The sequence below is a fragment of the Cebidichthys violaceus genome, unplaced genomic scaffold (genome assembly GCF_023349555.1).
Source record: "Cebidichthys violaceus isolate CVI_PGR_0920_01 unplaced genomic scaffold, fCebVio1.0.p SCAF_7, whole genome shotgun sequence".
Taxonomy (NCBI): Eukaryota; Metazoa; Chordata; class Actinopteri; order Perciformes; family Stichaeidae; genus Cebidichthys; species Cebidichthys violaceus.
The window spans coordinates 17,126,487-17,140,951 of record NW_027176927.1 but is presented as its reverse complement, the minus strand read 5'-3'; the positions used below and the strand labels follow the sequence as shown (position 1 = coordinate 17,140,951).

Genomic DNA, 14,465 nt, shown 5'->3' with positions numbered 1-14,465 from the left:
TATGAACTATCCTTCTGTGACCATCTCGCTCACCCCTACGTTCCTCCCTCCTCTGCTCTTTCATGTGAAGGCTCATCGCTCATCCATCTCTCTTTCTCTGTCTCCATTCCTTCATTATGATCTTACCACTGCTTTTCCTTTCCTCCATGTTTCATCATCCTATCTTCTTTCCTACCTTTTGGCTTCTACTGCCTTTCCTTCTTCCTCCTGCCCATGCGTCTCTATGGATTGTCTGCTCTTATTTTCCTTCCACTCCAAATGTCCTTCAGCTGTTGCCTTACTTTCTGTCTTATTCCCTTACCTTCTCCTGCACTAGCAGGCTGACCCCCGTCCTGTAGCCTCACTCCCTCTCCCTTCCACGATGTCCTTTTTCGTCCCCTACCCTCTCACCTCCCCTCCTGACCGGTCCAGTCCAGGACCTCTCCCCTCTCCATCTGCCTGTTCTTGCTTTCCGTCTCCTGCTCTGCTTTTCTCCCTCTATCTCTCTCTCTGTCTCCAGTGAGAGGCTTGGTTCACTGTGTAATCTTCAACAGAATTTCATGCTGATTTGGATGTCAATCGCATTTTGTTATGCATGAGGCACATATATTTCCCTTTGCTCAATACTGAAGAGTAATGAGGACAGTGGATAACAAGGCTAGGTGATATGATGGTATATGCCATGTGACAGTAGAAATTTGTCCACTGGTAGGGATTTTTGCACAAAAAACCCCTTCCCACCGCAGTAGCTATTTTTGTGTGATTGCGTGATATCACAAATCCAGCTGCAGCTCGCCAGGTAACGAGATTTGAGCAGACATGGAAGAGGAGAGGGAAGTAGAGCCGAAGGAGGTGTTATGAGGAAGAACTCTGGTCACATTTACACGCCTTTTCTTTTGGTAGGTCTGAAGCACACATTTGTGGGATTTTTATGTCGTACAGACTAAAGTCAGGGTGGTATTTATATAAAAAACATGCGTGCACATGTCAAAAACAGACGAGTTAGCGAGCTTTAAACATTGAATTAAAGCTCTCAACGGCATCAAAATGTCTGATTGTTGCATGTTCTGTCGTCGGAGTCCAAGTTCCAACAGCCGACTGAAGTTGGACAGAATTGTGATCGCGACCCATTTCAGAGCAACAGGTGTTTCAGTTTAACGAGTGACCGCTTTAACTGGCGACTCTCTGCCAAATGCATCCGCGGTTGCTGGTTGTAACTTGAGTAAATGGTTTGGCCTAAATAATAAACACGGATGAGTGTGTACTAAAGATTGAAAGAAGGATTTTACAGGACACCTACACGTTCTGTTGGTTTTTTCAACAGCTGCCGTCGCTACGAGCAACCGGAGACGCATTGGGCCGAGAGTCGGCGGTCGAACCGGAACACCGGCGGCATCTATGGCTGCAAGCGATTAAATGTCTGGACTGATGCAAAGGCTTGTGTCTTTGTCATGGTATTTGACATTCTGCAAAAGACCAGAAACAACGCGTCTCCAAGCATCTAGTCATCGTTGTTCGTGAACTGTAGAGAGCTCTACCTGTTAATCAGAATGACACCTACATGTGTTCTGGGAGGAGGAGCCTGCCCCATAATGTAAATGCAAGCGAGTCATTTAGTTACTTTACAGCTTTGAAGAAACCAAATTCTGACACAACCTTTTCAAATCTTAACCCACATGAAGAGATTCAGAAATCTCAGTGTAGTCGCTGTTTGAACAGCACCGTGCAGAAGACAAATGGACTGTGAGCAGCATGGCTTGGCTGCGGGAAGCTCGGCGTGTCTCGCCTGTTTCTTCTCAAAAGTGATCCGTTGAGGGCCGGCGGTCTGTGTGGACGCCGCACGCATACGAGCCTCAGCAGCTGGCTGCTCACGCAGGCTCTGTGTGTAATGGCCGGATGTAACACCGGTGATAAAACTGGTTTACCGCCCAACCCTAAGTGAGCTATAGTTATTTGAAACAGTTGAATTTAAAGAACATTTGTTGTATTGTGATATTTACAGTAATATGAAGTTACGTATACTTCTATAAAAGTGTAGTGTAGGAGTCGTATGGATGAAGCTGTGGGCCGGTAACATTTAGACCTAGGGCTGGGTTTAAAGAATTGATTTTGATTCTAATCGATCTTCATTTGAATTATCTATCGATTCATAAAATCCAGAGGATGACATTTTAATATAGGCCTCTTCCCGTGGAGCTTTAAACCGAGTAGCAAACTGTCTTTAAATCAAAACATGCCGGGAGCTGCTCCACCTATTGCTCCACCGAGCAGCGGCTACGGATTATTCTAGAGGTAGAGCGGCCAACAAATGTCTGATTTACATTTTACATTTAATAACAACTTTATCGCAAAGTTTTTATTCTTAAATTGTTTACAGTTGATCTGCTCTGGAAGCATCACCGTCTCTCTCAAACACCCACTCGTGATATGTAAACATGTGGCTGCACTGAAACCCGACCGTGGCCATTTTCACACGGTTGGTAGTCCACGGCTACGGTCGCTCGTGGCATTACGCAAGTTGTTTTCTTCATCTACACATGTTATAGATCAGGGTTAGACCAGGGTTAGACCAGGGTTAGACCAGAATAGACCAGGATAGACCAGGAATAGACCAGGTTAATCCAGGAATAGACTAGGAAAAGACCAGGAATAGACCAGGTTAAACCAGGAATAGACCAGGAATAGACCAGGTTAAGCCAGGAATAGACCAGGTTAGACCAGGTTAGTCCAGGAATAGACCAGGTTAAACCAGGATAGACCAGGAATAGACCAGCTTAGTCCAGGAATAGACCAGGTTAGACCAGGAATAGACCAGCTTAGTCCAGGAATAGACCAGGTTAGACTAGGAATACACCTGGTTAAGCCAGGAATAGACCAGGAATAGACCAGGAATAGACCAGGAATAGACCAGGTTAGACCAGGTTAGACCAGGAATAGACCAGGTTAGTCCAGGAATAGACCAGGAATAGACCAGGTTAGACCAGGTTAGTCCAGGAATAGACCAGGAATAGACCAGGTTAGACCAGGAATAGTCCAGGAATAGACCAGGAATAGACCAGGCTAAAGGGCCTCTTGTACTGTTTACAGCATTAGTTCAATGATAATCTCTTTCATCTCCAAACAATATTGGTGTTGTAACTGAAATATCCAAATTGGGATTTTGCGAATCGGAATCAAATAGATTTGGGAAATCAGTGGCGATACCCAGCCCTACTTAAAGCATGAATGATAGTCATAAGAGCTGCACATGTTATGGTCCAATAGCCTCATGTTACGAGACGGTACACAGCATAAATATTTAAACAACAATCTTAAGATGTATGGTATCATTTACTCAAGCCTCTACAGGCGCCTTCCCAGAAATCCTTGGTGTGATGGTTTTAAAACCGTACACATTGTATGCAATCATAGCATACAATGTGAATAAACCACCATATTTCAGTTACTTGGTGTCGTTATCGTTGTCATCACCATCACCTGAATTGAAAACACGTCGTCTTGACTATCATCAGAGACATGCATGACACACACATCCTTAATGTGCTCATCCGTAGTGTATTCATTTGCATTTACTGTCACCGCTTCATGCCTTTCGTCCTCGTTACGCCGATGTGGTGAGCAAAATGGCACGCGTGAATATGTGCGAGCCGCTCGCTCTTTTGACTAAACGCGCATGTGATGCTCGTAGACACTCGGATGCGATTGAATCACGACTGCAATCAAGTGAGTTTGAATCTGCGCGCACGCAAAGGACGCGGTGAAGGACGCGGTGAAGGACGCGGCCGGTTGTAATTTAATTTCTCAGCAGCCTGTCAATCTTTAGTCAAGCATCTTTGAATGCAAACCAGCTCCAACTTTCAGTAGATCTTAGTACTGATAAGTGGCTACGTTTCCTCTACTGTAACCTGTCTCTGTGTGATCCTGCAATCGTAACACTTGGGCAAGTCCTACAAAGAGTCAAGCTGCATTTGTTATGAGAAGAGATATGGTTTTGTTCAACACAGCCAAACAGCGGCCGTCGGTGCTGGTAGCTTCCCACGAGACAGAGATAGGCTGCCTCTGTGCGGTGCACCGAGCTGGGAGTAATGCTATCTCCTTGCCCTTTGTTGAAGGTTGCGTATTTGCTGTGAAAACATTGCCGTGCCTATCTAAAACCTGCCTGGATGCCATTTCAACCTGCCCTTTTATTTGGAAAAGTCTTTGAAAGACAGGTGACCCATAAAACATAATTTCATCTTTTCTCCCTAAATCATTTCATCTGTCCTTCAGTGGCTATGCAGATTGACCACTGAGTTGGAAAAGTCAGTGTGTGTGCATGTGTTGTTTACCAGCTGCATTGCCCTGTGATCCAACATGGGTTCAGTCAATACCCTCCTCCCCGCCTGCTTGGAAATCCAGCGCAGCAGCCAGTGAAGCAGCCAGCCAGGATGCCAGACAGGCAGTCTACAGGTGGCTCCTGTGGGGAAAGTGTGCTGCTTGTGCGCTCACAAACACTGCCACTCCTTCAAAACCTCCATCTTCTTCAAAGGGCTGCAGAGTCATTAGATATACAGGCGGAATAAATAGCTCTGCCCCAGAGAAATCTCGCACCCAACCACCTCGTTCACTAGTTCACACAGCTCACTCGCTGCCGCTGTGGTGAGAGATGATGCAAGGCCGCTCCCGCTCCCTCCACCTGGGAACGCAACTGTAGGTCAAAGTTGTGTTAGTTATGGAATTATGTCATTATAACTGTGGTGTTTTCACTGAACTGTTGGTTTCCCAGGCCTTATGTTACATCGTACATGTTGTTGCTCTCTGTTTAGTTGACAAAGGTCAGAGAGATGCTTTTTGTTAGTATTTTACTTTCTCTGGCATCATAAATGATACTTGCTGTGTATTATTAATGTTAAGCACCGTTTTCAACCAGGCATCGTTTTGCAGAGTGGGTAGTGCTTTTGTGCGGTGAAGAGCACTCCTTCAGCGTTGTGTTTGGACAGGTTTTCATGAGGTTTTGCATCAGCCCCTGGTGTTGAGGAGCAGCTGTTTTTCCAAAGGTTCAGTTAAATCAACAATTTATTTGTTAGCTCGGGGCTAACAATGAATCTAAAAACACTTGATTTCTTTAGGGGGCTCTTGTGAAAGTAGAAATCCTGATTCAATGTTAAGTGCAAGTACTTATTTTTTTAAATGAGATTTTAATAGATATTCAGCTACTGTAGCTGCAATTGAGGCAACGTTATATTGTCTGCAGTGAGAGGCCTTATCCAAGCCAACTGCTTGAAATGTGTGCAACGCATCCTTTGAATTAATTCAGCAGCACTGTCTCTCTGAGACATCGTTATGACTGGAGTAGTTATGACTTTCCATACAAACCAAAGGCTAATGACTCGGTGCCGGTATAATTACAGCTGGGATGTATCTATTGCTTTTTAATTGGTGACCTGGGGTGAGTTTCTCCAAACTATTACTGATATTGTACACCATGCACATGAGCGCTCACTAAAAATCTGCTGCACAACTATTGTCGTGGGTGGCAGGTTTTTGTTTTTAAGCTCGAGCCGTCAATACACAGTTCCCTCTCATAGGAAATCCACGGGAAATTATTAAAGAGCGTTACATTTCCTGGAAAATGTGGTGTGATCCTGTAAAATAATTCATAACGTTATCATATTTTTATTTGGCTGAGTGCAATCTGTCCGAGATCCCAGCGACATCTGGCAGCTGAAATTGTAATTCCATTCAGGCTACGCGGTTTGATTTGTAACACTCAAACACGCCACAAACTTTGAAGTTCTTGATTTTTATTCACGGTCACATCCAAGTCACAGCAGTTTAGTCAAGACACTTGTTGTTGGCGGCAGCAGCAGCAGCAGCAGCAGCAGCGGCAGCACATCTCATGCAGTGTATATGCTGCATAATGCAGATGCTTCTATTCAAGGTATCAGGCGCTGTTAGTGTGTGTGCAACCATCACTGTGATGATGAGAGACTTTCTGTCTTTCTGCCCCCCCCCCCCCTCCACTCCACTGTAGCCGCTCAGAACAGCAATTAACACGTTTGCCTTTTGCCGGTTTGTACGAAGCAGTTGTTTTCTAGCTTGACCCCACGCATGGACACGGTCTGTTAGACGGACTAAACCTCATCTATATGCAGTACGTGCTGATTGCACAGTTACCGTGCCTTTAGATTACAATTCATATTAGAATTAACACTTTCCGTTGACTTTGTCAACCCGTGGAAAGCTCATACCTGGGATGTACAGTGCAGCATGTGATGCATATGCACCTAACCTTGTTTTCCTTTCAACATAATTGGCACAGAACTCCACTAATAAGTCAACCACAGATGGCTTGGCAGCCTAATTCAGCAGCCAGGCTCTTGCTGATCAAGTTTTTTCTTTTTTAATTGCCTGATGAGTGTTAAATAGCTAAAACACAGTGTGCCTTTGGTGGTCTCCAGTGATCATCATCATCACCATCCTTACAGGGTAAATGTCCAGTCAGACGTTACTGGTGTGATGGAGAGCTTTGCGGGGGAACAGTTTTGGGTCATGGGGAGTTCTGAATAACATCTGGTCGCACACAAACACCAGTCCCCTGACCAATCGGTTCTCTGTCTCGTTTAGATGCTCTTGATTCAAATGTTTTCAGCTCAGCAGTGTGCTGCGGTTTCATCTGCTGTTCTCTGCATCGAGCTGTAAAGGGCTGTCGTGGTGAGGTTTTAGACATTCAGATGGCCTTTCATGTGCTCAGTCGCACTTTGTTTAACTCCCCAAATTTGATATTTCAAACAATTACATTTAAATTCCACAGGCTTTTCATGATGATGCACTTTGTTTGCTGTTTATCAGGCATCCCGCTGCGCTATGTAGGGACGCATGCATTCTCTGCAGCTTGTGTTGTCTTTACCCTCGTATTATTCATAATAACCACATTTTTTTGGATGGTGTTTTAGATCTATTCTTACCCTTTTTTTTTATATAGATTATGCAATATGCCTCATATAGTGTTGTTGAAGCACCATGGATTATTTCTGAGAGAGGAGCTACATGTCCGTTACATATCTGAATGTCAAGCAAAACAGACTTCTGTGGTGAAACTCTCCCAAACTTTTGTGTGAGTAATAGTTTACACGTTTTCTAATGCAAAACAGTTGCAGATGTAATTGTTAGGAGGCTGAGCTGCTGCTCCTCACCCCCGACGTCTGCACCGGTCAGCTGTCTGCCTCTCACCGCTCACCCCTGCATTGGTCCGGTATCATTAGTGCTGCTCTACGTACGGTCCGATCTGCCCCTCGGAAAAAAAACATCCCTCCAATTGGCTGTCAATCATACATTTCTGTTGGTATTTAATTTTGCTCATATTTATATGCAGCCGGCAGCTGATGCTGAGGATTTACATTGCATCCATTAGACATCACTCGTATGAGGGATGTTTATGTGAGCATCTGCAGAGATCAAAAGTGATTACTGTATAGAAAATGCAGCTTCTCGTTAACATGGACTTCTTGTTTCTCTCTGTCTGTCTTATGGATCCATACATCTAATACAGACTGTACCTTTTTTTTAAAATGCCTTTTTGTTCCCTGGCTTGCCAGTTGGAATAATTAGCCACAAACAGATGGCACATATCAAAAACACTATTTTTGACTTTACTGCGTGATCAGTGACGCGCCTCGGGGCTGAAGGAAGTTAAACGAGACAACTCTGGATCTGATCAGACAAAGTGGATTTTGTTCATCATTAACCACAAGTTCAGTTATGAAGTGTTTGTGCTCATAAAGCTGAGTCAAGTGTGTCTTATAGACTATTATCATTGTATGTATAATTGTAATTCAATTAAGTGTCTGAGCTGGTGTTTTTAAGTGTGGATATTTCTCTCTTTTTTAACTGAAATGATCTTTTTATAATTAACTGTGAATAGATGACAAAGCATGCGTTCACTAATAGCTAATCAGGAAGGTGCACTACATTAGGACAGTCGTTACTGAAGAGACGTATGACTTTGTGTCTTAAACACATGCATACGGCTCTAACTGACAACAGGACCCCACATCGTTAGTTTGCTGTCAGCGCCTGAAGACGCTACAAGAAGCCGATGCTGTTGTTCCGCGCTGCTTTAAGTAACATCTCTGCTGATACATGCAGGCTGGCCGTCTTTTCATTTTGACAGAGGCTGAGTGATGGAGGTCTAATGGAGGGGAGGAATGTGCTGGAAGAGTGTGTTCAAGCTAAATGCAGGATGGAGGAGCTGCCCAGGCCAGTTTATCACAACTTATTGTAGATCTTCATAACACTTCTGTCAATATGTTTGCAAAAGAATACATTGATCATCAGAACTTTAGCTCTGTCAGCGCATAAGCACAATGTGATGGGGCTAGTCATTTCTTGGGAACTGCTTTCTTGTGGTAGATGTATAACTTCAATATGCTATCTACCAAGGGATTCACAAAAACATAGGAATGCAATTCAGTAAAAGTCATATTTTTCATTGTTGTGGTAGTGTTGCAGTTCTTTAGTTTGTACCGGGATTAATAAAGGAGCAAACACAAGTTTGAAACATATTCACGTCCGTATGTTAATATACACGTCTACTGCAGATTTCACCATATTGTTATGAAAAAGAACACGTGTACAGCAGAAATCTGATTGGTTTTGGAACACAAATGAAAGACAATGATCTCTTGGTCATGTACGTGTCAGCGCCTGTCAGCGCCTGTCATCGACGTGTCATCGACGTGTCATCGACGTGTCATCGACGTGTCATCGACGTGTCATTGACGTGTCATTTGACGTGTCATTGGACATGTCATTTGACGTGTCATTGACGTGGTGAAACGGGCCAAACGTTGGCTTAGCATTTCTGTGCAAACCCAGTATTCCTGTGCAGTGATGTTTTGGTGTTGGGCCTGCAGTAGGTATCAGATAACAGGTGCTCTTAAATCATTAAAGACGAGTGCACAGTCAGTGCTGTGAGGATTTCTCTACCAACTGTTAAGAAACTGGGCCTCAGGAAGATGACTGCACTCTGCAGCTGCAGCTTCTTTCACGTACTCTTACTTTGCTTTTTTCTTTCCTTGGGCATTGTGCTAATGCGCTTGTTGTTGTGTCCCCCTCCCCCCCCCCCCCCCCCCCTCCCCTTTCCTCCACATTCCAGCTTCCAGCTATTGATTCATATTATTTAGTAAACTCTTAATGTAAAGTGATGGGTAACACGCCGTAGTGGTACTTCAACATTCCCTCGGTGGTGCATTTTTATCATCTTCCCCAGGTAATTTCAGCTCTTCAGACACAACTAAGCATCTGAGGAGCAATAGCATGAATGTCAGACTAGCTATTAGCATTATACAAATGCTCCTAACGCTTAAAACAAGATGACTAACTATCTCAAATATAATGTTGACATCTTTTAGGTAGCATAAACAATGAAAATACAACCAAATCGCTTTGACACAGACAGAATGTAGGCAACACTCTGCTACATATTTGATACAGCAACACATTGTTTTTCTGAACAATACTGTCTTCTCCTTCCATTTTGCAGAGCTCAGAAGCAGCTCATGTGGAAACCCGGGGGTTCCACCCAAAGGCATACTGAATGGAACTCAGTTCAACATAGGTGACAAGATCCGCTACCGGTGCGTCACCGGCTACGTCCTGGACGGCCATTCGCTTCTCACCTGTGTGACCACCGCGGCCGCTGTGTCCGTGTGGGACTTCCCTGTGCCAATCTGCAGAGGTAAGGCTGCTTTCATCACTGGAAATGAGTCATAAATCATTCAAACTGCAGGTGATTACTGCTGCTGCTGCCAACTGCTCTCCCGGTAGTCCAGTGTGGCTGTGGGGTATCATGGTTACAGGTTACCTCCACATTTCGGGGTTCCCCTAAGACATTTGAAATGAGCACGGGATTGGTTCGTTTTCACCTGTTGATGTCTGATTTTCACGGATTGCTTCAAAAGTTAATTGCTTTGACATGATTGACAGCTTGATGGCGTGCGATCGGGCGACAGGTCTGCCCCACAGATATAGTAAAGTCTGGCACAAAATCTCATTAGATCTGTAAATTTAGTTTCAATCTAATGAGATGGAATGATTTTAATCATGTTGAAGGAGTTGATTAGAGCCTCTATGGCTCAAAAGGTTAATTAAATATTTATTCCTGTAGAGCAAGTAGCTTAAATACATTAATTCTGTTAGCAGGAGTGGAACATCTACTAGAGTTCTGCATCGCCACTTGGGCGGTACTTAAAGCAGAGAGATGGGATGGTTCTGAGGACACAGTCTAGAGGATTTCAAGTGAAGAGGCCACATCACTCAGTCACACCTGCAGTGTCTGCTGTGGGCCTTTTCACTCGCATGTCAGGTTAAATAGGCTGAGACTGCTGATACATGGATATGGCAAACAGCTATTTCTTTTAATCAGTAAATCTTCTGTCTACCTCCAGTAAAAGTGAAAAAGCAGATTATTTGGACCTTTTTTTTACAAGGGAATGCGAAAGACAAATCTATTAATTATGTAGTAGTGTCCTCTCGTAGAGATTCTCCAGGACATGGTTTCACAATCACATCCTGCCATCTCGTCTAATAATGCACCAAATGGTAACATCCCATGTAAGAAAGCTCTTCAGCAAGCAGTCCCAACATGTCCACGAGGGTTTGTCTCACTTCACACGCACTCGGCTGTTCACACTACTTGAATATTACGAAAATAAAACCTGAAAAAATAGCATTATATACGGTATGAGCGTCCAGCAAGAGCCAAGATCAGTTTGCAGTATTATAATATTTCAAAAAGTTTCAGGAATCTGCATTGCTTGAGGTGTAATCGATTTTCTTTTCTGACACTTGGAGAGCTTCATAATGTTTTTTTCTTCATTTTCTGCTCCGAATCTTCCCAGCGTATTCAGAAATACACAGTGTTGGCCAGGATTTGAACCCTTAAGGATGCTGTGCATCGGTAATTTGTCTCAGCAAGCTCTTTTGCTCAGCCATCGGGAACAGAGGATGAAGAGGACGCTATAGCATAACGACGGTTTCTCACCGACAGCTGGTTGATGGACGACTGACGAGTGCTCTTCATGCCGTGCTGTTTATCCCTGGCTGTGCTCAGATGAGACCCGTCGTCACGCTGACGCTCATAATCCATGACATTTGTGGAAAGCCGTTGTGCTGGTAACAGCAGGTAGGGACTCAGACCTCTGTGCAGACATCGTACATCGGCGGCAATACTCACGAATTACAAACTACAACAACATTCTGGGTGTGATCGTTCGCTATGATGGATTCAAAATTAGGAAAGGCATTCATAGATACTGCAAGTGCTCTCTTAGAGGCTATGCTGGTGTAGATTCAGAAGTGTTTGTGCTGCAATCACTGGTAGCAGCTCAGTGTAGGCAAGCTAGGTTTAATCAGTGTTAAAGGCTTGTCTGAATCTCCATTTGGACATTTGTTTAAAGGTGCAAGATCCGAGATCGGGAGCATTTCAATTGCCTCTCAACATGTTGCCGGTTGATCTGGCAGCTCACAGCTAATGTTGCTAACAGCGCTAAGTGCGAACTACGCCGAAAGAGCTGAAAGTAGCTGAAAGTAGCTGAAAGAGCTGAAAGTAGCTGAAAGTAGCTGAAAGTAGCTGAAAGAGCTGAAAATAGCTGAAAGAGCTGAAAGAACTGTAAGTAGCTGAAAGAGCTGAAAGGAGCTGAAAGAGCTGAAAGGAGCTGAAAGAGCTGAAAGGAGCTGAAAGTAGCTGAAAGAGCTGAAAGTAGCTGCGCTCTAAATTGCATACTTTTTTCTTTCTACTTTTAGTACATATTGCAGCTGCCCTTACAAAGTACACACTCTAGCATGCAGTGTGCATCACATTGGGATATACTTCCTCATGACATGGCCCCTTGATCTTTGACTCCTTTGCTCATGCATTGTGGGTCAAAATAGCCAGAAAAGCATGCCGGCTTGCATACTGCAAAATGTAGTGAACCATCCCGGTGTTTTAGGGCACTGCACTCGACATACTTCTTATTGGGACATACTTCATATTTTTCTGACATACTAAATAGTACGCCATTATCACCTGTAACCGCCATATGAGAGCATTCCACGCAGGGCCCATGAGCTAACCAGCGGGGCACGCTCACATGCACCAACATGACTAACTAGCATAGTTTACTCAGGCTCACACGGACCGCCCGGCTATGTTAAACAAAGCGAGGAGAAGCTCGGATAGTGACAGACACAGAGGGGGATCCACTGCATTCTCTGCTCACACATCACTCCTCAATATCTACACATGGCAAGTAGTTGTTAGCTGCTATATTAATGTTCATAATGTTAAACACAGCAGCGCTTTTAAGGTGCTAATATATTTATTGCAGTTTGGGTGAACCTCAAACCTGTGATGCTCATAGTCCAGGTTATTAACACCCTTTTCATTGCTTTAGCTGCGTTTGCCTCCTCTTAATCGATTAGTCGACTAATCGGTCCATTTTGGTTTGATTAGTTGTTCTTTATGCTTTTTTTTTTATGCTGAATGACCAATTTCCAAAAGCTAATGAGCAATCTATGGTAAACACAACATTTAAAGTGGAGCTTTTGCATGATTGTTTTACATGATTGTTTTACAGCTCTCTTGATTAAATAAACGAATCGATTAGTTGACAAAATCAACCTCCCTCTACCCCAAACCACCAGGAAGTGCTGCTGTGGTCTCACTTTTAGTCAGGGAAGCCTTGACGGTTCTCTTTGTTGTTTTCACACCGTACACTGAGAGGAACATAAAGTGACGTTAGGCAGAAGCTCTTAGAGAGAATGATTGAAAGCTATTCCCGTATACTGATCATTTCCTACCACTCTAACACGCTTGTGTCTTGTTATTGCTGTACACGGGGCGTATTCCACACTGCTGTTCACTGGAAATAGCCTGTTAAGAGCCGACCTTCCAATGATTTACTGAATCAAAAATAAAACCTCTTGAACATGTATTCGGAGTAGGTCTGTGTGTATTTTGAATTGCCTCTTTCTTTAAGCAGATTATTCTTTAGTTTTCTTTATTGAGATGAAACTCAGGAAATAATCTCTTAATTAAATCCATTTAATGCATTTTGATGCTGGTGGACTACCAGGTCTAAGATATGCAAAGTCATCCTACCAGAAGAGAGAATATACTGAAAGAGTCAAAGATCTCTCCCTCCCATTTCAATATACGGGCCAAAGAAATCCCAAAGCCAGCAGAGCAAATTTACTCATGCCAACTCATTCTACAGCGCAAGGCAGAGCAAAGAGGAAACGCTCGGTATATGATTGAGAAATGGAAAAGCTTGGAGGGAACAGAAAGCTGCAGATGGAGGGTTCCTTTCCATTTAAGGATGGTGTTAGCCTCTATTGCCACAGGCCAGAAACATCACTCCTCTTTTTTGGACCGGGCACCACTTGAGCCTCTTTTTCATTCTCCCTTTCTATTTCTCTTTCTATTTTAATTTCTCTTTCTCGTTCTCTCTCTCTCTTTTTCACTCACTCACTCACACTTACTTTCTCACAAACACACAAGACTAAATGCTGCCCGGCTCCTGTATGTGGACAGATGGTCCTTTGATCTGATTTCCTCAGAGATCCTGCCCTTTCTGCTCATCACCAATTGTTTCACACTAAACACACAGCAACACAGCAACCCCCCCTCCCCCCCCCCCCCCCCCCCCCCCCCCCCCTCCCCCCCTCAGTCTCTCAACCGGTCACCTCCTTTTGTTACCGTCTCTTCCTCTTTCATCTTTCTCCCAGTTCTCTTCTCCATTCTCGTCCAGCTTCGCGGTCCTCTGGCTGTACGGCTGACAGGAAGACAGAGGAACAGAGGAGGGAAAAAGGACAGGGCAGGGAGACACGCAGCACAGATCCACAATGAAAACATGTGTTTAAAACAGGAACCCATATTTGACCAAACCTCATTCCTAAACTGTGGAATTATCACATAGAAGTATATTCAGTAGAGTTCATTAAAAGTGGTCACTGCAGTTTTTTTAACCTGGAGGCACAACATGGAAATCAGTATGGATCAGTGATGCAATTTAGTATTTCATTTCCTTATTTTGTCTCCTTTATAAAACAACCCACACACAACCATCATGTTTATTTATCTCTATTATTGAGAAAAGCAGAATTGATTGTCAGGATTATGGGTGTCCCATAATAATATACTTTAGTTACTGTGAAGACATCGTAATGCAGGGTGTTCCCCCATTTAGATGAACCGTAAATGTGCGTTTGTCCTTTGTCACTTTAAAACGAGACGATAGAGCTTGAAAGGTTGACAGTAAAGCAGAGCGAGGTAAGAAGATCCGAGCGGAGGGATGTTAGAAGTGTGTAGAGTCAGGGACCGAGAGAGAGACGGACATAAAAAACAACAGACCGCATCAACTCCAAGCAGAAAGGCAGCGAGACGGAGAACTAATGGCTATTCTAATCGCGAGCTGCTACTGCACCTCCCAGGAGTCCGCTTTTGGTTCCCTCCATCTCATTTG

At 43.9% G+C, this 14,465-nt stretch overlaps 1 protein-coding gene across 5 annotated transcripts in view; it reads left to right on the top strand.

The window, feature by feature from the left end:
• LOC137891710 (CUB and sushi domain-containing protein 3-like) overlaps positions 1–14,465 on the top strand; it is a 197,386-nt gene that overhangs the window by 29,198 nt on the left and 153,723 nt on the right. For all 5 annotated transcript variants that reach the window (XM_068736465.1, XM_068736464.1, XM_068736461.1 and 2 more), the window contains exon 4: positions 9,503–9,697. In XM_068736465.1, coding sequence (XP_068592566.1) covers positions 9,503–9,697 — 195 coding nt within the window. The remainder of the gene's footprint in view (positions 1–9,502; positions 9,698–14,465) is intronic.